General features: G+C 39.1%; 1 protein-coding gene across 9 annotated transcripts in view; it reads left to right on the forward strand.

Moving 5' to 3' along the window:
- The window catches only part of CDK12 (cyclin dependent kinase 12), an 83282-nt gene that overhangs the window by 11893 nt on the left and 44461 nt on the right, over positions 1–26928 (forward strand). For all 9 annotated transcript variants that reach the window (XM_032871493.1, XM_032871496.1, XM_032871491.1 and 6 more), the window contains exons 3-8: positions 3443–3619; positions 5225–5364; positions 5903–6073; positions 10910–11099; positions 19164–19220; positions 19571–19672. In XM_032871493.1, the coding sequence (XP_032727384.1) occupies positions 3443–3619; positions 5225–5364; positions 5903–6073; positions 10910–11099; positions 19164–19220; positions 19571–19672 (837 nt within the window). The remainder of the gene's footprint in view (positions 1–3442; positions 3620–5224; positions 5365–5902; positions 6074–10909; positions 11100–19163; positions 19221–19570; positions 19673–26928) is intronic.

Consider the following 26928-nt stretch of genomic DNA (forward strand, 5'->3'; position numbering starts at 1 on the left):
AGATGCCCTAGGGATCGCCTGCTCTTAAGGAGATCATCTGTGTATTCTTTTTTTTTTTTTAAATTTTAGATTTTATTTATTTATTTGACAGACAGAGAGGGAACACAAGCAGGGGGAGTGGGACAGGGAGAAGCAGGCTTCCTGCTGAGCAGAGAGCCCATTGTGGGGTAGATTCCAGGACCCTGGGATCATGACTTGAGCTGAAGGCAGATGCTTAACGACTGAGCCACCCAGGCGCCCCTGTATACTCTCTCTTAAAATTTCAGTTAACTGTGGCTCTTGGCTGGCTCAGTCAGTAAACCATGCAACTCTTAATCTCTCAATTTCGGGGTCGTGAGTTCAAGTCCACATTGGGCATGGAGCCTACTTCAGATAAATAAAATAAAATTTCAGTTAACCACACAAGGTTTTTAAAATCTTTGTTTTCAGGGCACCTGCCTGGCCCAGTTGGTAGAGGGTGCAACTCCTGATTTCAGGGTTGTGAGTTCAAGGCACACTTTGGGTGTAGGGCTTACTTAAAAAAGAAATAAATAAAATCTTCATTTCTGATCCATTTTTTTGTGGTTTGGTTCATTTGGAGTTTATCAGACTTAGTAGAGTCTATATTATTCTTTAAGGCTTTATCTTGGGGCACCTGGGTGGCTCAGTTGGTTAAGCGTCTGCCATCAGCTCAGGTCATGATCCCAGGGTTGTGGGATCGAGCCCCGAGTCGTGCTCGCTGCTCAGCCGGGAGCCTGCTTCTCCCTCTCCCTCTGCCTGCTGATCCCCTTGCTTGTGCTCTCTATCTCTGTCAAATAAATTAAAAAAAAAAAAAAAAAAAAAAAAGGACTTTAAAGTATTGTGCTCTTGTAGAAGAGAAAGGATCTGTGTGACCATTCAGATTTGATTTAGAATTTTGCGAATGGAATGCTTCGTTCTCATTTTTAATGTATACAACTCAAATTTTTATTTTTTTTTAAGATTATTTATTTGACAGAGATCACAAGTTGGCAGAGAGGCAGGCAGAGAGAGAGAGAGAGAGAGAGAGAGAGGAGGAAGCAGGCAGAAGGCAGAGGCTTTAACCCACTGAGCCACCCAGATACCCCAGCAACTCAAATTTTTAATAGAAGTTTGTAAAAGTAAATCACTTTTTAAACAACCTGCTTTAAGGGGAAAAGGGTAAATGATTGTATTTAAAGTTGTTTATGCTATTGTGAAAAATATTAGGAAATCAGTCTTTTTAAATAGTTGTTATGTAAATTCGTATTCTTTATTAACAATAAAGACTTAGTAGTGGTATGATACTATAGTACAGATTAAATCCCATAATCATAAATTTGAAGAGACTATACAGATTTTAAAATTTGAGCAGTTGTGGAGCTTGGCAACTTTTTTTGAAAGAAAATTATTATACATGAGCATTTATGCAACTACTCACCATATGTGAACCGAACTACAGACATAAATGGGGAACCAGGAAATACTGACATTGGCAAGATCAGCTCTTCTTGGTACTGAATCCTCATAGTAATGACTTAGATGTTCAATATCTGCTCTCCAGTGTTAGATCACCTCTGTACCACATGTCCTCAGCACTGTATAGAGCTGTGTTTTACTGAGTGCCGTATACCGAAGGCTAAAGGCCGTAATGTTAAGCATTGCAATTTTATGAGTCATCATTATTCCACGATGTTTGGTACATTGAAATTTGTTGAAATAGGATTTGACCTGTATTCAGTTTATATGCTCTAAACTGGTAGTACATAGCAAATACTCATGCTTTATGAAATAAACATGCTAAACATGTAATTTTTCAGAAGCAGTATACATTTTCACAGTAGCAAACTGAACATGAACTTGTAAAACCAACCTTGGAGAAAACAAGATCTAAATATAAAACATAGACTGAACTTACATGAAGTGATGGTGAGAAAATTCAGATATTTCAGTTCTAGTGAAGCATAACCAAGAAGTATTCTATTTCTGAAGCATGAAGAATTAAAATTTATAAAGAGTATTCTGATATTAGTAGTTGCAAAATTAGGAATTTTCATTCCCTGAATGTCTTAAAAATTGGGGAAATTTTAAAAATCTATATTGTGTCCTGCCTGGAGGTTTTCTGGAACAGGCTTTGTTCCCAGGGTAGAAAAATCTTCCGTGCAGATTGTAATAATGTTTTGTATTCATCTCTGTCATTAACTGAACAAAAAGTTTCAGATGATCCTTTTGAACTCAGTTGACTACTCTAGTTCTGGATGATATGCACAAACTAATCTAGATTCTATTCTGCCTAATATACAAGAGATTAAAATGATGAAAGTTGGTAGAAAGTTATACTTTTTGCAACTGTTTTCATGTGCAATCTTTAATAAGAAACATTGCAGTGGATGGATCTTTATGGTTCTATAGAAGTATTCATGACAGAATACATGTTTTTATAACCACTTGTAAAAAAATGTGGAGGAAATGCCTTCTGTGGTTAGGAGGATTCTCAGCTTGTTTTCAAGCTTCTGATACTGTGATAGACTAGAAAAGACTTATTATGTAGCATGGTTTTATTTGTAGGCATGCATTAGTATGTTATCTTTTGAGGACATGCATAGCACAAAATCACTTTTTATAAATAAGTTGAGATGCTTAAAAAATTGGATCTGAGCACTGACTTTACTACTGTTTTTCAGAAAAGACATCCTTTCTTCCCACCCCCTCACCCCCACCATTTTGTTGATTTTCATAAGAGGCCTGCTACCAGCTGCTTTAATGATTCTGAAATAGTTTGCTGGACTCTTGACTTAGATTTTTATTTCATCTATCTATCTATTTATTTTTTTAAATTGCCTTGGAAATGTGGGAAACCATTGCATTTCCTTTTTTTTTTTTTTAAGATTTTATTTATTATTTGACAGAGAGAGACACAGTGAGAGAGGGAACGCAGGCAAGGGGAGTGGGAGAGGGAGAAGCTTCCTGCTTCCTAAGCAGGAAGCCTGACATCTGGGATCATGACCTGAGCCAAAGGCAGACGCTTAATGTCTGAGCCACTCAGGCACCCCAACATTGTTGAACTTTGATTCCTTATGCTGGTTAAAATACATGGAGTAGGTTTGGTGACTCCATGACTTGCAGTGGTACTTTGGAAATTCAAGATAATTACTTCCTGTATTTTATTTCATCTCAGTAAAACTCCAATAGAATCTTAAGAAAAACATTAAAAAGTTTGTCATAGGACGTACAAGTAATATCCCAAATTTTTTATTGTTTTATGTCCTATGGATTTCTTTTTGTGAAATCCAAGTATTTTTGACTGTGATAAACTCCATCTCCTTATGTTACATTACAGGGTTTTATCCCTTTAAATAAAATCTTTATAATCTTTTTAATAGCCAGACATTATAAGCTTTAAAAAGTTTTATTTTCAAATTTTTAAGTAATTATGATCTTTTTCTTCTTTTCCTCTTTTGTTTAGTCCAAAAGAAATTCCACCTTCAAAACCTGTAAAGAAGGAGAAGGAACAAAGGCCACGTCACTTACTCACGGACCTCCCTCTCCCTCCAGAACTTCCTGGTGGGGATCCATCTCCCCCAGACTCTCCAGAACCAAAGGCAGTTACACCACCTCAGCAACCATATAAAAAGAGACCAAAGTGAGTTTTTAGAGGGTATTTTATTTTATTTTATTTTAGAGAGAATGAACGGGGGTAGGGGTGGCAGAGGGAGAAGGAGAGGAAGAGAACCTCCAGTAGACTCTGCACTGAGTGTGGAACCTGACTTGGGGCTCCACGACGTGAGATCATGACTTGAGCTGAAACAGAATCTGACCCTTAACCAACTGAGCCACCCAGGTGCCCCTGGAGGGACCTATTCTTAATTATAGCTTCCTTCTTCCTTTTGGGTCTAGATCTCATACTTTCTTCCACAAGCTACACCAGTAGGATTATATAGAATTGGGCCTAATGTGTATAGATAAATTTTTAAAGATTTTATTTATTTGACAGAGAGAGAGAGAGAGAGATGACAAGTAGGCAGAGAGGCAGGCAGAGAGTGGGGGGGAAGCAAGTTCCCCGCTGAGCAGAGAGTCCGATGTGGGGCTTGATCCCAGGACCCTGGGATCATGACCTGAGCTGAAGGCAGATGCTTAACCCACTGAGCCACCCAGGCGCTCCCCCTAATGTGTATATTTTATATTAATGGATAAAAGCCTTTCTGGGAGACCTGTTCATCTGCACCCTCAGATACCTAGTGTTTTTAGAAAAACAACGATTTCTCAAATCCAGGTATACCATGAACATTGATCCCATGTGTCTTTTGAGTTTGATACTTAGAATATTAAAAAGTAAGACAGCTCTTTTATTCAGGGTATATCAACCGTATACACATAAATAAAAAATTAATAGATGTGGGATGTTTTTTTCTTAAACCACATAAATTGCCATTCCATAAATGTAATAGAATCTGGGTTTGATTTTAGCTCAGATCTTTTGATTGTTAGCTTTCCTCTTTTTTTAAAAAACTAGACACCACACCCACTGTGGGGCTGAAACTCACGATCCTGAGATTAAGCCAGCCAGGCATCCCAGCATTCCTCTCTTAATAATAAAAATAATTACCATTTATCAAGTACATATTATTGCCAAAGTTTTATATGTATTTTTTATTCTTTAAAAAAAAAATTTTTTTTTAAAGATTTTATTTATTTATTTGACAGACAGAGATCACAAGTAGGTAGAGAGGCAGGCAGAGAGAGAGAGGAGGAAACAGGCTCCCCGCTGAGTGGAGAGCTGGATGTGGGGCTCGATCCCAAGACCCTGGGACCATGACCCGAGCCGAAGGCAGAGGCTTTAACCCACTGAGCCACCCAGGCGCCCCTAAAAAATTTTTTTATTAACGTATAATGTAGTATTTGCCCCAGGGGTACAAGTCTGTGAATCATCAGGCTTACACATAGTAGCCCTATGATGTAGGAATTCTTTTCCCATTCAGTAGATAAGAAATTAAGCAGCACATCTATTATTTGATCTTATGCCTTCCTGAAGCAAAAATCTGTCTTAGCCACTGTGAGAGACCATTTATTTCATATCATTTGATTCCTGCCTTTTTAATAAAGAAATTCATACAAGATTCATGAGTCAGAGAATCATCATAAAAGAATTCTGTTTTCTTCTTTGAATAGACTTAAGTTTTTAAAATAATTTTATTTGGTTTGTCTTGGGGGGGCTCCTTTTTTTTTTTTTTTTTTGCCTTTTTTTTAGAATTTGTTGTCCTCGTTATGGAGAAAGAAGACAAACAGAAAGTGACTGGGGAAAACGCTGTGTAGATAAGTTCGACATTATTGGGATTATTGGAGAGGGAACCTATGGCCAAGTATATAAAGCCAAGGACAAAGACACAGGTAAATATTGCCACAAAATTCTAGATGTCAGAAGTTTAAAAATTTTGCAGTACTAATGTAGTAGACTTAGCAAAAGTAAATTTCGAGTTCTAATTTGGTTTCCAAAAGTTACTAAAAGACTAAAATTTTCCGAAAGAATCGTATTATTATTACTGTTTAAAAACCTTCCTCTTTATCTCTTGTTCATTGTTAATATTTTATAATAAGCTTGCTGGGAATTTAAGAGAGTGGAAATAAAATTTATAGGTTGCTCTTTGGTAGGGGTTAGTCCTTAAAGATAAAATGAAGTAGTTGAATTTTTGGCATATTTTAATAATTCAAAATTTTTAGGTCTAGCTGAATACTGAATTAAGAAATACAAGTCTTTAAAAAAAAAGGCAAGAAAGGAAACATGGGGTTTGGTTTTGTTTTTTGAGGTATAAAAGTATCTGGTATATAGCATTAAAGTAAGCTAAATCTGTCAGAGCAACTCTGGGCATATATTTGCTGGCCAAAAAATGCTAATTGATAATGTAATAGTTTGAATTTGTTGTAACAGGAGAGCTAGTGGCCCTGAAAAAGGTGAGACTGGACAATGAGAAGGAGGGCTTCCCAATCACAGCCATTCGTGAGATCAAAATCCTTCGTCAGCTAATCCACCGAAGTGTTGTTAACATGAAGGAAATTGTTACGGATAAACAGGATGCACTGGATTTCAAGAAGGACAAAGGTACTAGCAAGGAATCATATTTCTACAGGGTAGATTGGTACATCTTATTTTTTTCTCTTAGCTTGTTTGCCTGTTTGACCAACTTCTTGAATCCATACTGGAGTGAAGATGTTAGTTTTGAAGTCTCTCTCTCTCTCTTTTTTTTTAACAAATTATAATAATAGTAATGGAAATTAAACCCAGCTTTATCAGTTACTCTTTTTTTTTTTTTTTAAGATTTTATTTATTTATTTGAGAGAGAGAGGCAGTGAGAGAGAGCATGAGCGAGGAGAAGGTCAGAGGGAGAAGCGGACTCCCCATGGAGCTGGGAGCCCGATGCGGGACTTGATCCCGGGACTCCGGGATCATGACCTGAGCCAAAGGCAGTCGTCCAACCAACTGAGCCACCCAGGCGTCCCTCTTTTTTTTTTTTTTTTTTTTAAGATTTTATTTATTTATTTGACAGAGATCACAAGTAGGCAGAGAGGCAGGCAGAGAGAGAGGGGGAAGCAGGCTCCCTGCCGAGCAGAGAGCCCTATGTGGGGCTCTATCCCAGGACCCTGGGATCATGACCTGAGCCGAAGGCAGAGGCCTTCACCCACTGAGCCACCCAGGTGCCCCTCTCTTTTTTTTTTTTAAGTAGGCTCCATGTCCAGCATGGAGCCCAGCATGGGCCTTGAACTCATGACCCTGAGATCAAGACCTGAGCTAAGATCAGGTGTCGAATACTTAACCGACTATCACCCAGGTGCCCACAGTTGCTCTCATTTTTACATCATCCCTTCTGGTTATTTTTTATAATGCATCCATATTTTTACATGGTTTTGCACTTACACAGTCTAGAATTCAAAGCAGATATTTCTAAAATAATCTTCAGATCACATACTGGTTTGTTTTCCTGGATTTGTAACTTTTGCCTCTTTGGGGGATAAAATTGTTCATTGATACTTATGCTTGAAATAGTCTATATATGTCATTCAACCTACTTTTATTAAGGCAAATCTGAAGATTTCTTTTATGAAGAAATGACATCTGTGAATATAGTCTGGAATGTTAAGAGAGAACACAATTGAAGTACATAAAATTAGGGAGGTAATAGGTAAAGTTAAGCTGGGTTTACTTATAAACCCTTAGAGATATTAGCACTAGGAGAGTAGCACTTCTCTAGTTTGGTAGAAGTAGTTTTTGTTTGTTTTTAATTTTATTAAATGGTAGAAGTAGTTGTAAGGAAATGAAAAGAAATTCTGCTTATATAACAGTAGTTAGATAAATTTATGGATGTTAGACCAGAATAGAATTAAGAATACTGGTATTCTGGTAGACTGGGTGTGTCTTAACTTCTGATTATAAGAATAGTAAAATCTGTAGGTAGTTTCTCTAAAGATAAACAAGAATATGTTAATTGGTTTCTTCTGGAGTGGAGTTTAATTTTCCTTTGCTGTTCTATACTGTTTAAATAGTTTACCGTGTACTGTTTAAATTCTTTTTTAAAAAATCATAAAATAATAAAAGTGAATAAATGGATGTGATGCATAAACATTGTGGTAAAATTAAAAATGTGGAAGGGTAAGAAAAAGAAAATGGCAATCATTTCTCTCCTACTCCATCCCAGTCTACCACCATCCATAGAAAACCACTATAGTATTAGCATTTTGATGTATTTCTTTCTAAGTACTCTAAATATGTTATATTTATTTTAGCATAACTGAGATCAAAGTATATTTAATGTTTTGTAACTGGTTGTAAGTCATTTCCCATGTCATTAATGTGCTTTAATGACTGCATAAGGCTAGATGAATCTACATTTACTTCATCAGTCTCTCTTGAGCAGTTAGTTGCCCATTTATTTTATTTATTATTTATTATTTTTTATGTTTATTTTTTATTTTTTTAAAGACTTTATTTATTTATTTGACAGAGTTCACAAGTAGCAGAGAGGCAGGCAGGGGGCGGGGGGAAGCAGGCTTCCTGTTGAGCAGAGAGCCCGATGCGGGGCTCGATCCCAGGACCCCGAGATCATGACCCGAGCCAAAGGCAGAGGCCCCAACCCACTGAGCCACCCAGGTGCCCCAATTTATTATTATTTTTTAAAGATTTATTTATTTGTTTATTAATTTTTTTAAGATTTTATTTGACAGCAAAATCACAAGTAGGCAGAGAGGCAGGCAGAGAGAGGGGGAAGCAGGCTCCCTGCTGAGCAGAGGAGCTCGATCCCAGGACCCTGAGACCATGACCTCAGCCGAAGGCAGAGGCTTAACCGACTGAGCCACCCAGGTGCCCCAAGATTGATTGATTGATTGATTTTTTAAAAGATTTTATTTATTTATTTGACAGAGCGAGAGAGATCACAAGTAGGCAGGGAGGCAGGCAGAGAGAGGGAAGCAGGTTCCCTGCTGAGCAGAGACACCCCCCCACCATGCGGGGCTTGATCCCAGGACCCTGAGATCATGATCTGAGCTGAAGGCAGAAGCTTAACCCACTGAGCCACCCACGCACCACCCCCCAGATTTATTTTTAGTGAGAGAGTATATTTGCGTGAGTGGTGGGAGAGATAGAGGGAGAGGCAGAGAGATTCTTTATGTCAAGCAGACTCCTTGCTGAGCATGGAGCCCAACTCAGGGCTCAGTCTCATGACCTGAGGTCATGATCTGAGCCAAAATCAAGAGACAGACGCTTAACTGAGCCACCCTGGCGTTATTATTACTTTTTTTTAAGCAAGCTCTATGCCCAGTGTGGGGCTTGAACTCATGACACCAAGGTCAAGAGTGACATGTTCTAGCGACTGAGCCAGCCAGACGCCCCAATTAGTTACTAGTTTAAAAAATGTAATAGTTCTGCATTGAACATTTTTGGTCATAAATCTTTGTGTTTTGATTTATTAATATAGGTTCTTAGAATTATTTGGCGGAATGGATTTAATATTAGATTGCTTTTAAGATAGTAAGTATATATGCCCACCTGTGAGTGCCCATTCCACTTTATCCTCCCTAAGATTGAGTACATCTTTTTAAAAAATTGTCATTTCAGAGGTGCCTGGGTGGCTTGGTCAGTTAAGCGTCTGTCTTTGGCTCAGGTCATGATCCCAGGGTCCTGGGATCAAGCCCTGCGTTGGGCTCCCTGCTCAGCGGGGAGCCTGCTTTTCCCTCTTCTGCTGCTGCTCCCCTACTTGTGCTCTCTCCCTCTATCAAATGAATAAATAAAATCTTTCAAAAGATAAAATATAATAAAAAAAGTAAATTGTCATTTTGATAGGTGGAGTATGATGTCATTATTTTGGATTACATTCCTTCTGTTACTTCTGAGTTCTTTTCCATGTTTATCATGTTTATCAGCTTAAACATGTTAAACATGTTTCCATGTTTATCAGCTTCACTTATTGTCTCTTCTCTGAGTTGTCCTTTTGTGTCCTGTATCTACTTATCTTTTGCATTTGGGTGTTTTTCTTATTAGTTTGTATGAGCTCCTGACTAAATCTAAGATATTCCTTTAATGCAGTGTTTCTTAAGTTTTGGGGGGTTATGGACCTCTTTAAACATCTTACGGATCCATACTTTAAAAAAATAAGTTCAAAATGTTGCATATTATGTGTTTAAAATATTGCATACTCTTTCAGGGAGTTCAAAGAATCCTTGAAGCCTACTCTAGATTAAGAATCCTTGCCCTTATGCTGGTAGGAGACAGAATTTTAGACTGGATAGATAATTGTCTAACCTAGGTTTAAAACTGCTTATGTCACAATATTTGTCTTTGTCATATACCCTGCTAAAGTGGAAAGACAGCATGGATTTCAGATTTTTTACAATTCTCTTAGCATAATTATCCTTTTATCTACTTTTTTTTTTTAATACAGATTTTACTTATTTGAGAAAGAGAGTGAGAGAGAGAGTATGAGAGGGAAGAAGGTCAGAGGGAGAAGCAGACTCCCCATGGAGCTGGGAGCCTGATGTGGGACTCGATCCCAGGATTCCAGGATCATGACCTGAGCCAAAGGCAGTTGCTTAACCAACTGAGCCACCCAGGCACCCCTTTTATCTACTTCTAAATTTAAGGAGTTTAATTAGAAGGTTCACCTTTCTTTCAATTCTTTCTCTTTTTTTTTTTTTTTTAAGATTTTATTTATTTATTTGACAGACAGAGATCACATGCAGGCAGAGAAGCAGGCAGAGAGAGGAGGAGGAAGTAGGCTCCCCGCTGAGCAGAAAGCCCGATGCGGGGCTCGATAGCCAATATGGAGCTTGATAGCCCGATGCAGGGCTTGATCCCAGGACCCTGGGATCATGACCTAAGCCAAAGGCAGAGGCTTTAACCCACTGAGCCACCCAGGCACCACTCAGTTCTTAAATATTATGAATTTCACCAGTAATTTATACTGTATATACTGTGCTATCCCTGACATATTATGTGAGTCCTATTAAATATAACTGAGGTAAAGACTTAAACAGAAGTAGCCATAGACAATATTGGCATAGTAACAAATGGGCATAGTTATAACAAATAAAACTTTATTTTACAGTGACAAACAGAAGCCTAGATTTGGCCAAAGGCCTGTAATTTGCCAACTGACTTAGATCGTAGAAGACTAGTAGTATCAGCTTGATCAGGGCAGTTGTTCTCCTCAAGTAAATAGATCAAAGAGCATTGGGTTAAAAGTCAGAAGATTTAATAAAATAGTATTTCTGTTATTTGTTATTAGAAAGGGCAAGTTATTTAAGTTCTCTGAGTTTCTTCATTTATAAAATTAAGTGGTTGTTTCAGAGAGCCTTATGGTACACTCCAAAATTATATTAAAATTTGAGGCATTGTTATTTCAGTGTCCTTTTCCTCTTGTTTTTAATTTTCTTTTTCATTTTTATATAGGTGCCTTTTACCTTGTATTTGAGTATATGGACCATGACTTAATGGGACTGCTAGAATCTGGTTTGGTACATTTTTCTGAGGACCATATCAAGTCATTCATGAAACAGCTAATGGAAGGATTGGATTACTGTCACAAAAAGAATTTCCTGCATCGGGATATTAAGTGTTCTAACATTTTGCTGAACAACAGGTAATGTAGTAACCAAATAAGGTTAACCATTTTCTCCCTCTCTTCTGACCCAGCTGGTTAGTTGGGGTTACAGGTAGACCCAATGATGCAGTTTTTTGCATTTACATACATCTGATGATTGTACTATAGGAACATCTTACGATAGGGTTATTCTTAGGAGCAGAGTCTTGAGACTTGTTGTTGGTAAGGAATTAAGAAAGGTAGGATTGTAAAGGTTTTTTAATTGCAAACATTTTATGAAATCACACATCCTTCAGGAATATTCAGAGAGCTTTTTGCCATAGTTAGTAAATATTATTGTGGTTCTTGGCAAATTAAAACACACGTTGAGTTCTCAGTGAAATTCTCTCTTGTTTAAGTGGGGAGAAACATGCCTGCTCTTACAGCTGTTCTTGAGACTTTCTCTGTTATCAAATTTCAGAGTAAACACAGGTGTAGCTGGTGGTTGACCTTTCTGCCAAGCACTTACTCCTAAGTCTGATACTATTGAAGTTATACCAGTGTTTGGTTCTTTAGGTAACTGGGCTGTTTATAGCCATCTTTGTCTGATTCACCCATTTTTTAAATACATTTCCGTTCAGTTATATTTAACAAATACTACTATCTGTATAGAGTTATAGAATGATTATGACTTATTTCTCATCTTTGGGGAGTGATACAACCAACTACACAGAGTTGCCCAGGCACTGTCTTGGTTCTACTTATTTAAGTTTTGTTTTGTTTTGTTTTGTTTTAAGAGAGCAGGCAACCAGGAAGAGGGAGGAGCAGAGAGAGAATCTCAAGCAGGCTCCATTGCCAGCGCTGAGCCCAATACGGGTTTAATCTCACACACTGAGATCAGGCTGTGAGCTGAAATCAAGAGTCTTGTACTTAACTGAGCCACCCAGGTGCCCCTAGAGATTATTTATTTATTTATTTAAAAAAATTTTTTTTAGAAAGATTTTATTTGTTTATTTGACGCAGAGAGAGAGAGATCACAAGGCAGCGCAGCAGGCAGAGACAGGGGAAGCAGGCTCCCTGCTGAGCAGAGAGCCTGATGCGGGGTTTGATCCCAGGACCCTGAAACCATGACCTGAGCTGAAGGCAGAGGCTTAACCCTCTGAGCTACCCAGGCATCCCAAGATTTATTTTTTATTTTTTTAAGATTTCATCTATTTATTTGACAGAGACACACCGAGAGGGGGAACACAAGCAGGAGGAGTGGGAGAGGGAGAAGCAGGCTTCCTGCTGAGCCGGGAGCCCGATGTGGGACTCAGTTCCAGGACCCTAGGATCACGACCTGAGCCGAAGGCAGCTGCTCAATTACTAAGCCACGCAGGCACCCCAGATTTTTTATTTTTAAGTAACCTCAACACCCAGTGTGAGGCTTGAACCCAGGACCCCAGGATTAAGTTACATGCTCGACCAGTTTAGCCAGCTGGGTAGCCCTGTCCTAGTTTTAGCACTGGAGGTCCCACATGGGATAGTTGGTCCCTAGAAAGCTTAGAGTTTAATAGGGGAGCTAACAAATAAATCACTCAATCCAGTAAATATTTATTAAGACTCCTCCCCACACACACACATGTGATGTCTAATTAAGTAATGTCTCAACCCCAAGATCAAGAGTTGCATCTTTACCCACTGAGCCAGCCAAGTGCCCCTAAGCCCCACCCATCCCTACCTTTTTTTTTTTTTTTCCTTGAATTTGGGAGCATCTGGGAAGATGCAATTTTGATGAGTAAATCAGAATTTATCAGAAAGACATACAACAGAGGGTTAAATTTCTAAGTAAAAGAAATTACATGGGCAAAATCACATAAATAAGAAAATTAACGTGTAGTGTTTGGGAAAAATGTAAATAGGTAAATATTACTAGAGCAAGAAAAGTGAAGCACATAATGACGAGGTGAAGCTGGATAGTTGCAAGGAGCCAGTTTAAGGATCTTGTATATCTTGCTAAGGAACTTACACTGTCTGTAGGTGAAAGCCATTGAGTGGTGCTGGTTTGGTTCGTTTTTTGTTTTTAAATTATACACTTAGGGGCGCCTGGGTGTTTCAGTCAGTTGGGGATCCAACTCTTGATTTCAGCTCAGGTCATGATCTCAGGGTGGTGAGATCGAGCCCTGTATCCAGCTCTGTGCTCAAGGTAGAGTCAGCTTGAGATTCTCTCCCTCTGGCCTTCTCCCTGCTTGCTTGTTCATGCTCTCAAAAAATAAATTATACAGTTAATTTGTATTTTAAAATTATACAGTTAATGCATTATTTTAAATTATTTTCTATGATATATATAATTATTATATATTGTCATACTTAAAATACTTTGTGAGACAAAACATGATGGTAAAAGATTATCCTGTCAGTATCTCTGTACCCACAATTTTCATTAGAGCTGGATTTGGTTAATCTACATCCATAGTAATATTGCTTCAAGAACTTAATGATGGCTATCACTTTGCAGCATTCTGGACTATAGCATATACTTGTCTTGGTTCCTTTTGCTTCTCTAAGGGGGATGTCTCAGGTCAGGGAATAAACTGCAGTCCTGTTTGGTGACCTTTCTGTTAGGTCAGGCCCCCTCCCTGTCTTCCCATATTCAGGAAGCTGATGAGATTCTAGACTAAACTGAACTTCCTCTTCAGGTTGCTAAGCAGGATGCAGGAGTCTTGTGATCTAATCTGATCCATTCAGCCTTTGCTCTTGCCCATTTGGCTCTGTTTACATAGAGAATTTGGGGTGAGATGACCTGGAGAAAATGGTAAGGAGCCCTCACCTGGACAAGGAAGTGAAGGCAGTTGATGAGAGAGGGAGGAAAGCAGAGCTGGGCTCCATGATGTTCATTATATCTTCCTTACACAAATATAAATGAGACCAAGTCATTTTAGGTGGTGGAGAGACACAGTTAGTCTCTCTTTTAGAAAAATCACTAAATGGTCATTCTAATATGGTATATACTAGAGGCAGGGAGACATATTAAGAATATGATACGAAATTGTCAGTGTTTCAACTAACCAAGGCCTTTCTAATAGAGATGGACAGGATCAACTTTGTGGATCAATAGACTTTGGTGAGTAAATGAGTGGTAGAAAATGAATGAGAGTACTTTAATAGAACTCACAGATTTCTGACTTAAGAAAATAACTAGGGGCGCCTGGGTGGCTCAGTGGGTTGAGCTGCTGCCTTCGGCTCAGGTCATGATCTCAGGGTCCTGGGATCGAGTCCCGCATCGGGCTCTCTGCTCAGCAGGGGGCCTGCTTCTCTCTCTCTCTCTCTCTCTCTCTCTCTCTCTCTCTCTGCCTGCCTCTCTGTCTACTTGTGATCTCTCTCTGTCAAATAAATAAATAACATCTTTAAAAAAAAAAAAAAAGAAAATAACTAGATGGGTGGCATAATGATCAATATAGGTAATGTAAAAGGAAAGGCAGGACAGGTGAGTGAAGAGTAAATCCCTTTTGGATATGGCTGTTGCATATCCAGGGTAGTGATATCTCATAGACATATGGTCACATTGAAGTTCCAGACTAGCAGTATAGTTTAGGAGTTACAGCAGAGAAAAAGTGTCAGAAGATGGAACCTAAGGGAATGGTCAGAAAGATACAGGGAAAATGAGGAAATATAATGAAAATGAGGAATATCATATTTAAATACTAAAATAGGCAGGTTTAGGAGCACCTGGGTGACTTAGTTGGTTGAGCATCTGACTCTTGGTTTTGGCTCATGTCAGGATTTCAGGATCCTGAGATGGAGCCCAGTGTCTCGCTCCAGTGGCACTCAGTGCAGAGTCTGGTTGAGATTCTCTCCCTTTGCTCCCCGTCACACTCACTCTCACTCTTTCTCTCTGTGTCAAATAAATAAATCTTTAAAAAAAAAAAAAGGTTTAAGAAGGGATGGTCATATATATCAGGTGATGCAGCCAGATGATAAAACCAGAGAAGGAATCTGAAAATTAAAAGGTCAGCATTGACACTGTGTGGTAAGTTAGTGGGTAGCACAGTTAATGGGAAGGTGATGGTAGGTGTGTCTTTAAGTTTTACTATTTATTTATTTATTTAAAAGTGTACATGCATTTATTTGACAGAGTGAGAGAGGGAACACAAGCAGGGGGAGAGGGCAAGGGAGAAGCAGGCTTCTTGCTGAGTAGGGAACCTGGTGTGGGCCTCCATCCCAGGACCCTGGGATCATGACCTGAGCTGAAGGCAGACGCTTAATGACTGAGCCACCTAGGCGCCCTACTTTCTTTTTTTTTTTTTTTAAAGATTTTATTTATTTATTTGACAGACAGAGATGACCAATAGGCAGAGAGGCAGGCAGAGAGAGAGGAGGAAGCAGGCTCCCTGCCGAGCAGTGAGCCCGATGTGGGGCTTGATTCCAGGACCCTGGGATCATGACCTGAGCCGAAGGCAGAGGCTTTAACCCGCTGAGCCACCCGGGTGCCCCCCTACTTTGTATTTTTTAAGGATACAGAGGTTTGAGCATATTTAAATACTAAGGGAAAAGAAAATCAGTAGGGAGAAATTGAAGATTCAAGAAAGAACAAAAAATTAATTTTTTTAAAAAAAGAACAAAAATAATTTAAAGGATCAAAGTTCTAGAGGAGATGGAATCAAGGCCACAGGTTGTAGTGGCCACAATTATAGGTATTGATTATCCTTGAACAAGAGAAATTGACACACTTTTTCTGTAATTGAAAGAAGAAAGGTTATATATGTGTATATATATATATATATTTTTTTTTTTTAATAAAGCCTCCTTTTTTTTAAGATTTTAGAGAGAGAGATCACAAGTAGGCAGAGAGAGAGGGGGAAAACAGGCTCCCTGCTGAGCAGAGAGCCTGCTGCGGGCCTCCATCCCAGGACCCTGAGATCATGACCCAGGCCAAAGGCAGAGGCTTAACCCACTGAGCCACCCAGGCACCCCTATATATGTGTATATTTTAAAGATTTTATTTATTTACTTGAGAGAGAACACAGAGGGAGAGAGAGAGAGAAGCTGACTCCCCGCTGAGCTCCAACTCTGGGCTTGATCCCAGGACCCCGAATTCACCACCTGAGCCAAGGGTATGCACTTAACTGAGCCACCCAGGCCCTCCAAAAGGAAAGTTATAGATGCAATTAAGGTTATATGGGTAAAAGGATGTCAAGTAGCTCCCACCTGATGATTTCTGGTTTTTTTTTTTAATTTCCTTTTTTTTTTTTTTTTTTTTTTTTAATTTTAAGACTTTATTTATTTGTTTGAGAGAGAGACAGAGATAGCAAGAGAGCCTGAATGGGGAGGAGAGAGAGAGGCAGGCTTGCTGCGGGTTGCGGAGCCAGATCCCAGAACCCTGGGATCTTGACCTGAGCCAAAGGCAGATACTTTACTGACTGGGCCACCCAGATGTCCTACAAAGACTTCTCTTTTTAATGAAGGAGGTCATTTACTGGAGATAAGAGGGTAGATTACAAAATACGCTAGGTGCTTGGTGATGTTTAGGTCTAGCCTAGCTTTCCGTAACTATGTATCTCTTGCCATTTTAACTTTTAGTCCTATGTGCTTTCAGGCCTGGATTATCTCAGGTTCTAAGAGTGAGGATGCTGAGAAATTTGAGGAACTCTTTATGTCTCATTATAGGGGTCAAGTCAGCTAGTCCTTTTCTTTTTGCTTTTCTTTGAATTTGCTTGTAAATTGAACTTAAAAATGACATGATGTTTGGGGCAAGTGAATAAGGTGCCCAATGATCTTTACTAGGAATGATAAGGGTTGGTTTAATTTAAAATTGTATAGCCGGTAGTTACTTTGTATGTATATATTTATTTATTTAAGATTTTATTTATTTATTTGAGAGAGAGAACATGAGCATAGGGGAGGAGAAAGCGGGAGGGAGAAGCAGACTCTCCGATGAGTGGGAGCCCGATGTGGGGCTCAGTCCCTGGACCCTGAGATTATGACCTGAGCTGACGGCAGACACTTAACGAACTGAGCCACCAGGTGCCCCAGATTACTTTTTTTAATATTTTGTCCCATTGCTCATAATTTGAGGGGCACCTAGCATAGCCCTTTTTTTTTTTCCTACAGTTTCACTTTTCTATCTGATCTCAGCTATCCCTAGTATCTTAAAAAGAGTGAACTGGCTTTTCATTACCCAAGAAGTTACACAAGCAGTAAATGTGAAAAATTTAGATAAATATGATTAATCCAGAATAGTTAATAGTTTAAAAAGTTTTCTGACATTTTATGTTATAGTTTATTAAAGTATTATTTGACATCACTGTCAAAGAATGCTTAGGAGAGTGAAACTTATGTGTGATCCCTTTAAGGGCATGGTTCTCAAAAGTGTGGTTCTCGGGGATACCTGGCTGGCTCAGTTGGTTAAGTTCTGCATTCAGCTCGGCTCTTGATCCCTGGGTCCTGGGATCCCCGTATTGGGCTCTCTGCTGGGCAGGGAGTCTGGTTCTCCTCCTCCTACTGCCTGCCACTCCCCCTGCTTGTGCACTCACTCTCTCTGTCTCAAATAAATAGATAGACTCTTTAAAAAAAAAAAAAAAAGTGGTTCTCAGACCAGCAGCATTGGCATTATCTTCTGTCGGCTTCTTAGAAACGCAAGTTGGGGGGCGCCTGGATGGTTCAGTGGGTTAAGCCTCTGCCTTCGGCTCAGGTCATGATCTCGGGATCCTGGGATTGAGCCCCATAGGGCTCTCTGCTCAGCAGGGAACCCGCTTCCCCCCTCTCCCTCTGCCTGCCTTTCTACCTACTTGTGATCTCTCTCTCTCTCTGCCAAATAAATAAATAAAATCTTAAAAAAAAAAAAGAAAGAAAGAAATGCAAGTTCAGGGGTACCTGAATGGCTACAACTTTTTCTTTCTTTTTTTTAAATAAAGTTCTTTTTTTTTTTTTTTTTTTTAAGATTTTTGTATTTATTTGACAGAGCGAGAGTGAGAGAGCACAAGCAAGGGGAGCAGCAGAGGGACAAGGAAAAGCAGGCTCTCTGTGCTGAGCAGGGAGCCTGATGTGGGACTTGATCCCAGGACCCTGAGATCATGATCTGAGTCAAAGACAGATGCTTAACCCACTGAGGCACCCAGACACCCCTAAGGGTCTGACTCTTGATATTAGCTTAGGTCTTGATTTTAGTCATGAGATTAAGCCCCATGTTGGGCTCTGTGCCAGGTGTGGAGCCTACTTTAAAAAAAAAAGAAAAGAAAAATGAGCCAGATCTTCTGAATTGCATCTCTGGGAATGAAGCCCAGGAAACCTTTAATAAGGTTTCCAAGTGATTCTTATTTCATATTAAAGTTTTTGAGAACCCATCTAAGATTATAGTTGTATATTTTTATGGTATAGGAAGTGATGGCAATATGTTGGTAAAAGGAGCCTCATTCACCCTAAAATTGTGTGCTCAGTTCAAAGTCATGTTCTCTGAAAAAATCTATAGCCATGGTATTATTGTGGTTTACTTTTTATTATGAAAAAATAAATTACAAGGAAAAATTGAGACATTAATATAGTAATTAACATGTACAGTTAGTATTTTACTATATTTGCTTCCTTTCAATTTTTCTGCTTGAATTATTTTAAAGTAAATTACAGACATCATTATGTTCGACCCTAAATGCTCCAGAAGATTATTACTGATTATCTTCTAACACTCAGTTCATATCTTGTGTTTTTTTCACTTACGTTAAAATGTCCTTTAGATAGCTGGTCTGTTCAAATCAGATCAAAGTTTATAAACTGGATTTGGTTGTTAGGCCTCTTAAATCTCTCTTAATCTAGAACAGTTCTTTACATTTTTCCCCAATAATAAACATTTAATCTAGCAGGTTTTAGTGACTTATTTGCCAAGAAATAAAAGAAATATTTATTTAAGGGTCAAATCCAAAAACATAGTAGTACTCAAAAAAGAAAGCCATAGGGCTTTGTAAACCAAAGTAGTCAAAAGAGGCTTAATCTGGAAGAGTGACTGACCATTAAGAACAGGACTAAGAGAACATAGGTTAAAATTTCGTTGTTGTAATTCCTTTAACTCCTAAATTCATGCCTTACTGTTTAGGTATAATGAGGAGGCTGCTATTGTTACTTTTGTAAAAATGATTTTTTTTTCTTTTACAGTGGGCAAATCAAACTAGCAGATTTTGGACTTGCACGGCTCTATAACTCTGAAGAGAGGTGAGGCATTCCTCGGAATTACTGTGTGAAAAAGAATCCTTTTTATTCTTGGATATTCTAATATTCTGCAAGTTGCAATAATTTTCAGAGTTTCTTTATTTTCTAAATGTGTCATTTCTGTCTAAATTCTTGAATCAGCCTTAGACTGAAATAAATCAACCCAAATTGGAATGCAGGTTACTTTTTCATCTCCTACCTTCTGTCCAGTTCACTTTTGAACTGTTAGATTGCTATGGAGCTGTTTTGACAATCCCCTTTTCAAGTTCTATTTGCATTTACTTGTACAAGTTTTTTTTTTTTTCCATCAAAACCCATTGTAAATTTATGTCATGGTTGTTTTTACATTTCAGTCGCCCTTACACAAACAAAGTCATCACTTTGTGGTATCGACCTCCAGAACTTCTGCTGGGAGAGGAGCGCTATACACCGGCCATTGATGTTTGGAGCTGTGGGTAAGTCTGTGCTTTCTCTTTGGGTTGTAATTTACATGTTGAACTTGTACCTGTTTTCTCTCTGCAATGGCTTTTTGTAGCTTTTTTTAAGCTTGAAAGGATGGGGATAAACTTTTAGCCAGAATTCAGAGAAATCTGTTGAATATTTCCTTTTTTAAAAAGATTTTATTTATTTATTTGACAGAGAGAGAGATCACAAGTAGGCAAAGAGGGGGAAGCAGGCTCCCCACCACGCATAGAGCTCAGTGCAGGATTAGATCCCAGGACCCTTAGATCATGACCTGAGCCGAAGGCAGAGGCTTAACCCACTGAGCCACCCAGGCACCCCTGTTGAGTATTTCCTAATAACCGAGACATACTTTTTTTTAAAAAACATTTCCCCAAATGTCTTTTTCTTTCTTTTTAACTGAGTTTGAATTAAGGTCCAAATACATTCAGTTAAGGTCCATAGATTACAATTGATTGTTTCAGGTCATTTTTTTTTTTAAGATTTTATTTATTTATTTTTTAAAAAATTTTATTTATTTATTGGACAGAGATCACAAGTAGGCAGAGAGGCAGGCAGAGAGAGAGGGGGAAGCAGGCTCCCTGCTGAGCGGAGATCCCAATGTGGGGTTCGATTCCAGGACCCTAAGATCAGGACCTGAGCTGAAGGCAGAGGCTTAACCCACTGAGCCACTCAGGCGCCCCCATCTCAGATTTTTTTTTTTTTTTAAGATTTTATTTATTTATTTGACAGAGATCACAAGTTGGCAGAGAGGCAGGCAGAGAGAGGGGAAGGGAAGCAGGCTCCGCGCTGAGCAGAGATCCTGATGCGGGGCTCGATCCCAGGACCCTGAGATCACGACCTGAGCCAAAGGCAGAAGCTTTAACCCACTGAGCCACCCAGGCGCCCCTCAGGTCTTTTAATTATAGCTTCTTCCTCCATCTCTTGGAGGAGCCTCCCTGTCTTACAATTTTGTTAGAAGAAACTGGATCATCTGTCTTACAGAGTTTCCCACAGTCTGGATTTTGCTGATTACATCCTCACTATGTTTTTTGTTGTTACTTTAGCGTGGTCTCTGTTCCTTTTTATTTCCTGTAATTTGTAGGTGAATTCAAGTTTGATTACCAATCACCCACTGACCCTGAAACTACTTTACAGGTGGTTTTGTGTAATTATAGCCAATAATACATCAAAGTTGGAGGTAGGAGGCGTTGGGAACCTCTGCCTAGAGTACAGACAATAACTGGATACATTATCTGTAGAGAATTTAAAAGCAATAAAATAATCCACTACAAATTAGTGTGCTTTTTATTATCAGATTATAGAGGCAGTTCTAAACAATGTATGCTAAAATATTCATTCATAACAGGGCAGATTTATACACACACATACACACACGCCCCACTTTATACAATATACAGTTATCTCTTTTTGAAGTGTTATCAGTTATTAATGATTCACTGTCACTCATTCATTTGTGATTGTTTTGTGATGGTGATATTATAATTATATTATTCCTTCCTTGGAATAAAGAGAACATCTATTTTACTAACCCTGGGTACAAATCCTATAGAAAAAGTAGAGAGAGATAAAGCTTTAATTCTTTGATTTTATTTACCAGTTTTAAAAAGATAGTGAGGAGGGCACCTGGGTGGCTTGCAGAGCCTGATATAGGGCTTGTCCCATGACCCTAAGACCATGACCTGAGCCAAAATCAAGAGTCAGATGCTCAACTGACTGAGCCACTCAGGTGCCCCAATTTTTTAATGTGTTTTAAACTTATGATTATCATCTTATTCCTATTTACATTTTCTAGTCTTTGGCCCGCAGAAGTTTAGTGGGTCCTTCCAACACTCCGAGCACTTGATAAATAGCCTTGCTTGTTTTCTGGTTCCAAGCTCGTCCTGTTCATTTCACGCCCCACACCTGGAATCAGCCATTCTCTCAAGAGTCTTTTTTTTTTTTTTTAAGATTTTATTTATTTATTTGACAGATAGAGATCACAAGTAGGCAAAGAGGCAGGCAGAGAGAGGAGGAAGCAGGCTCCCTGCTGAGCAGAGAGCCCGATATGGGGCTTGATCCCAGGACCCTGGGATCATGACCTGAGCCGAAGGCAGAGGCTTTAACCCACTGAGCCACCCAGGTGCCCCTCTTAAGAGTCTTAATTCCTTTTGGGAAAATGATATTTAGAGACCACAATTTGTGTTAGAACGTAGACATTTTGGGGGTGCCTAGATGGCTCAGTAAGTTAAGCATCTGACTTTTTTTTTTAAGACTTTATTTATTCATTTGATGGAGAGAGTGAGAGCACGCAAAAGCAGGGGGAATGGCAGAAGGAGAGGGAGAATCAGGCTCCCTGTAAAGCAAGGAGCAGGACACCGGGCTCAATCCCAGGACCCTGGGATCATGACCTGAGCCAAAGGCAGACACTTAACTAAGCCACCCAGGTGCCCAGACATGACCCATTCTATACACAGATAGGGAACCTGGACTTCAGGCTTAAGAGAGCTTGCCCTGGGTCTCCTGGCGGTAGAATTATAGAGCTCACATTTGAACCCAGACCTTTTGGGTGATTTCATTATATGTCACTGTAGTGTTTAAGCCTCCCAACACACACACAATTTCCCCCTTACCTAAATGGCCTCACCAGCTGTTCCACCCCAGCCACCACTGACCAAGCACCTATATACTTCTTCCTGACACTTACGTAAATGCCGGCCCTAGGAGGTAGCAATTATAGTTGTTGGGTTTTGTTTTTCTTTTACTGTAGGAAGATATACAGAGGCCTAACCACCTGAGCCACCCAGGTACCCCAACAGCCAACTCTTGGTTTCTGCTCAGATCATGATCTCAGGATTGTGAGATCATTTTATGTTAAGATTTTATTTATTTGAGGGAGAGAGAGAGAGAAAGCACACGAGCAAGGGGAGAGAGAGAAGCAGAGTCACCACTGAGCAGGGACCCCAATGCGGGGCTTGATCCCAGGAACCTGAGATCATGACCTGAGCCAAAAGCAGACACTTCACCAACTGAGACACCTGGGTGTCCTGGAAGTTAGTTAATTGTTTTTGATACTGTATGATTTATGCGTATACATTCTGTCCTTGACCTCTATATCTTAGGGTTCTGACATAGATACTTGCAAGTGGAGCATATCCTTTTTTTCCCATTCATTCCCTCCTGTATTGATGTCAGTCTTTAAAAGGAGCACTGCAGGGATTTTATTTCAAAATTCAAAAGGGTGATAAGGAGAGCATAATCTCTATGGTAGCCTACCCAACTCCATTGAAGCTTTAGTTAAATTTTACTAACTCAAGCTGGGTGTGTTTGTGTTCTGGACTATTTGCTTTAACAGTATTAGCATTTAAATTGTCACAACTAGGCTCTAAAGTTAACGCCCCATTAAGATACACAGGGAAAGTTCATAGCTCCGTTGGTATTATTATTTCAGTGAGCAGCCTGCCACCTCAGTGTAGTAGCAGAGTATTGATTACATAATAATGTCTTCCCCACCAAAGACCTAGAAACTGAAATAAAACAAAAGAAAATTAAAATTATAGATTAGACTTTAAAGCCCAGTAACTTCACTAAATTAAGAATTTGCTAGATGTGAGCTTACTACTTCAGTAATCCGTGGATATCTCTGTGAAGGAGAAACTAGAAAAACTAGTACAACAAATTATGCCTAGATTCTGAAAACCACCTGGGTTTCTTTTTTTTCTTCCTTATGTTACCAGTTGTGACAACACTATTTGGAATTTGATTTAGTGGTTAATGTTGGAAATAGAGTTAAATTTTACTATATATATATTTTTTTTAAGTTTTTTTTTTTATTTGACAGACAGAGATCACAAGTAGGCAGAGAGGCAGGCAGAGAGAGAGGAAGGGAAGCAGGCTCCGTGCTGAGCAGAGAGCCCGATGTGGGGCTCGATCCCAGGACCCCGGGATCATGACCTGAGCCAAAGGCAGAGGCTTTAACCCACTGAGCCACCCAGGCGCTCCTACTTTTTTATATTTTTAAAGATTTATTATTTTAGAAAGAGAAAGAGGGAGGGGCGTAAGGAGAGAAACTCAAGCAGACTCTGCTGAGTGTGGAGTTTGACGTGAGGATCAATCCTAGGACCCTGAGATCATGACCCAAGCCGAAATCCAGAGTTGGATGCTTAACTGACTTAGCCACCCAGGCACCCCTGCATTTACTTTTCTAATTTCTAGATAAGGTTTGAGTGAATATAAAGTAAGAATTTGTCATTTGAGGGACACCTGTGTGGCTCAGTCAGTTAAGCATTTGCCTTTGGCTGAGGTCATGATCCCAGGGTCCTGGGATGGAGTCCCACATCGGGCTCCCTGCTCAGTGGGGAGCCTGCTTCTCCCTCTGCCTGCCACTCCCTCTGCTTCTGCCATTACACTGTCTCACTTGCTCTCTCTGGCAAATAAATAAAATCTTTAAAAAAAAGAATTTGTCATTTGAGGTTAATAAATGCTAATAGAAAGGTGCTAATAATTTTGAAAACTAGATTTGTTTTGTTTCTCAAATTTAGTTAAGCTAAAGAATTCAGAGTGAAACGATAAGTACTGCTTTTGTATTTGTAAATGTGATTTCAAAACACAGGCCAGAGAAGAGATTTTTTTATTCATTTTCTTTGTTTTCCCACTTTTCAAAAAAAAATTTTAGGAACAGAAAAATGTAGAGTATTCATGGCTTTTTTTTTTTTTCATTTGTTTTGAATTTATATTGATAGGGATGATAGGTTAAATAGGTGATGGAAATGAAGGAGTTCACTTGTGATGAGCACTGGATGTATGAACATGTTGAATTACTATATTGTACACCTGAAACTAATGTAACACTGAAAAAAAACTTAACTAGATTAATTTTTATATAATTTCATATGTATAGAAAGTTCCTAGAAAAGTACAAAGAACTTTAGTATAGCTTTCATCCATATTCACGAAAATTTTTTAACCTTTTGAAGTATATAGTAAACTGCATGTGTTTAAAATGTACAGTTTAAGTTTTGACATATACACCAGTGAAACCATCACCACAACCAAGATAATGATGACTTCTAAAAGCTTCCCTCTGTTCCTTTGTAATCTCTCTTTCCTGTCAGGACTATCCCATTCCTAGGCAACACCTATTCTATCACTGTAGATTGATTTCCATTTCTAGAATTTTATGTAAATGGAATCATGCAATATATGTTCTTTATCCCTCTGTATCTTTTACTCAGCATAATTATTTTGAGATTTATTCATGTTAGATTCACTAATTGTGAACATCTTGCCACATTTGCTTTTATATTCTTGTATGCACACCCCATCTTTTTTCCAGAACTGTCCAAAAGTAGTTGTATATATCATACTCTTTCCCTTCTTAATGTTTAATGTACATTCTTTTTTTTTTAAGATTTTCTTTCTATCTTTCTTTCTTTCTTTCTTTCTTTATTTTTTAATTTATTTATTTGACAGACAGAGATCACAAGTAGGCAGAGAGGCAGGCAGAGAGAGAGGAAGGGAAGCAGGCTCCCTGCTGAGCAGAGCCCGATGCGGGGCTCGATCCAGGACCCTGGGATCATGACCTGAGCCAAAGGCTGAGGCTTAACCCACTGAGCCACCCAGGCGCCCCAAGATTTTCTTTATTTATTTGACAGAGATCACAAGTAGGCAGAGAGGCAGGCAGAGAGAGAGATTGGGGGAAGCAGGCTTCCCACTGAGCAGAGAGCCTGACTCGGGGCTCCATCCCAGGACCCTGGGATCATGACCCGAGCCAAAGGCAGAGGCTTTAACCCACTGAGCCACCCAGGCACCCCTAATGTACATTGTTTTAAAGATTGTATTCATTTATTTGACAGAGAGAGAGCATAAGCAGGGGGAGCTGGAGGCAGAGGGAGAGGGAGAATTAGACTCCCCGCTGAGCAGAGAGCTCAGTGTGGGACTTAATCCCAGGACCCTGGGATCATGACCTGAGTCGAAGGCAGATGTTTAACCACCTAGTCGCCCTTGTGCTCACTTCGGCAGAACATATAATAACCATCTAGTCGCCCTTCATGTACATTTCTTAAGAACAAAGATATTCTCATGTATAATCACAGTACCATTATCAAATTCAGGAAACTTAACCATGATACTCTGTCTTTTAAGTCCTATAGCTTACATTCCATGTTCTTATTTTTTTAGTATACTAATAATATGCTAGAAACAATACCTCACCTCACAGAGGATTTAATCCAGTATCATGTATGACATTTAGTTCTCTCCTTTTTTTTTTTTTTTTAACTTTTTAAAGATTTATTTATCTTGGTGAGAGAGTGCGTGAGTGGGAATAGAGAGAATCTCAAGCAGACCCCATGGTAAGCGTACGGAGCCCAATGCAGGGCTGGATCCTAGGATCCTGAGCTGAAACCAAGAGTCAGATGCTAACTGTGCCATGAAGGCACCCCTAGTTCTCATTCTTTACTCTGGAACAGTCCTTAGCCTTTGTCTTTCGTGACATTCACATTTTTGGGGTTTTTTTTGTTTTGTTTTTAAGATTTTATTTATTTGACACAGAGAAAGAGAAATCACAGGTAGGCAGAGCAGCAGGGAGAGAGAGAAGCAGGTTCCCTGCTGAGCAGAGATCCTGATGTGGGGCTCCATCTCAGGCTCAGGACCTGAGCTGAAGGCAGACACCCAACTGGCTGAGCCACCCAGGCACCACTAGATCTCAGTCTTTACTCTGGAACAGTCTTTAGCCTTTGTCTTTCATTACATTTACATTTTTGAAGGTCACACTAGCTCTAGCTACTATATAGATTCAGATTATAAAGTTTTGGCTGGAATATTCCGTAAGTGTTAAGTTACCATGTTTGTATTTATGTAAACCCTTTTTCCCTCTTATTGGTGATACTAATTTTGGACACTTAATTAAGGTGTTGTCTTTTTCCCCATTAAATAGTTACTAGTTTTCCTTTTGTAATTAAGTAATTTGTGGAGACATATCTGGGGACTTTGTAAGTATTTCAGTATTATTTTGGAAGACATTTTCAAAATGGGAAAGACATTTAAGCATAATGTGTTTGAAAGTCCTGTTAAAACTGATATCTGATGACAATAAGAGGGCAATAGTATATTGCATATTCTATAGAACAAATGAATGGAAAAGCTAATTTCTTTATAGGAACTGCTGAGGATCCTTGTAAAATTGAAGTATGAGTTTTTTTAGTCTTTACTTCCTTAATTTATAATGGAATTGGTAGAAAAGGATTCTGTTCATTTTCTATGCTTATAG

This window comes from Lontra canadensis, unplaced genomic scaffold, assembly GCF_010015895.1.
Source record: "Lontra canadensis isolate GAN:19392208 unplaced genomic scaffold, GSC_riverotter_1.0 scaffold43, whole genome shotgun sequence".
Taxonomy (NCBI): Eukaryota; Metazoa; Chordata; class Mammalia; order Carnivora; family Mustelidae; genus Lontra; species Lontra canadensis.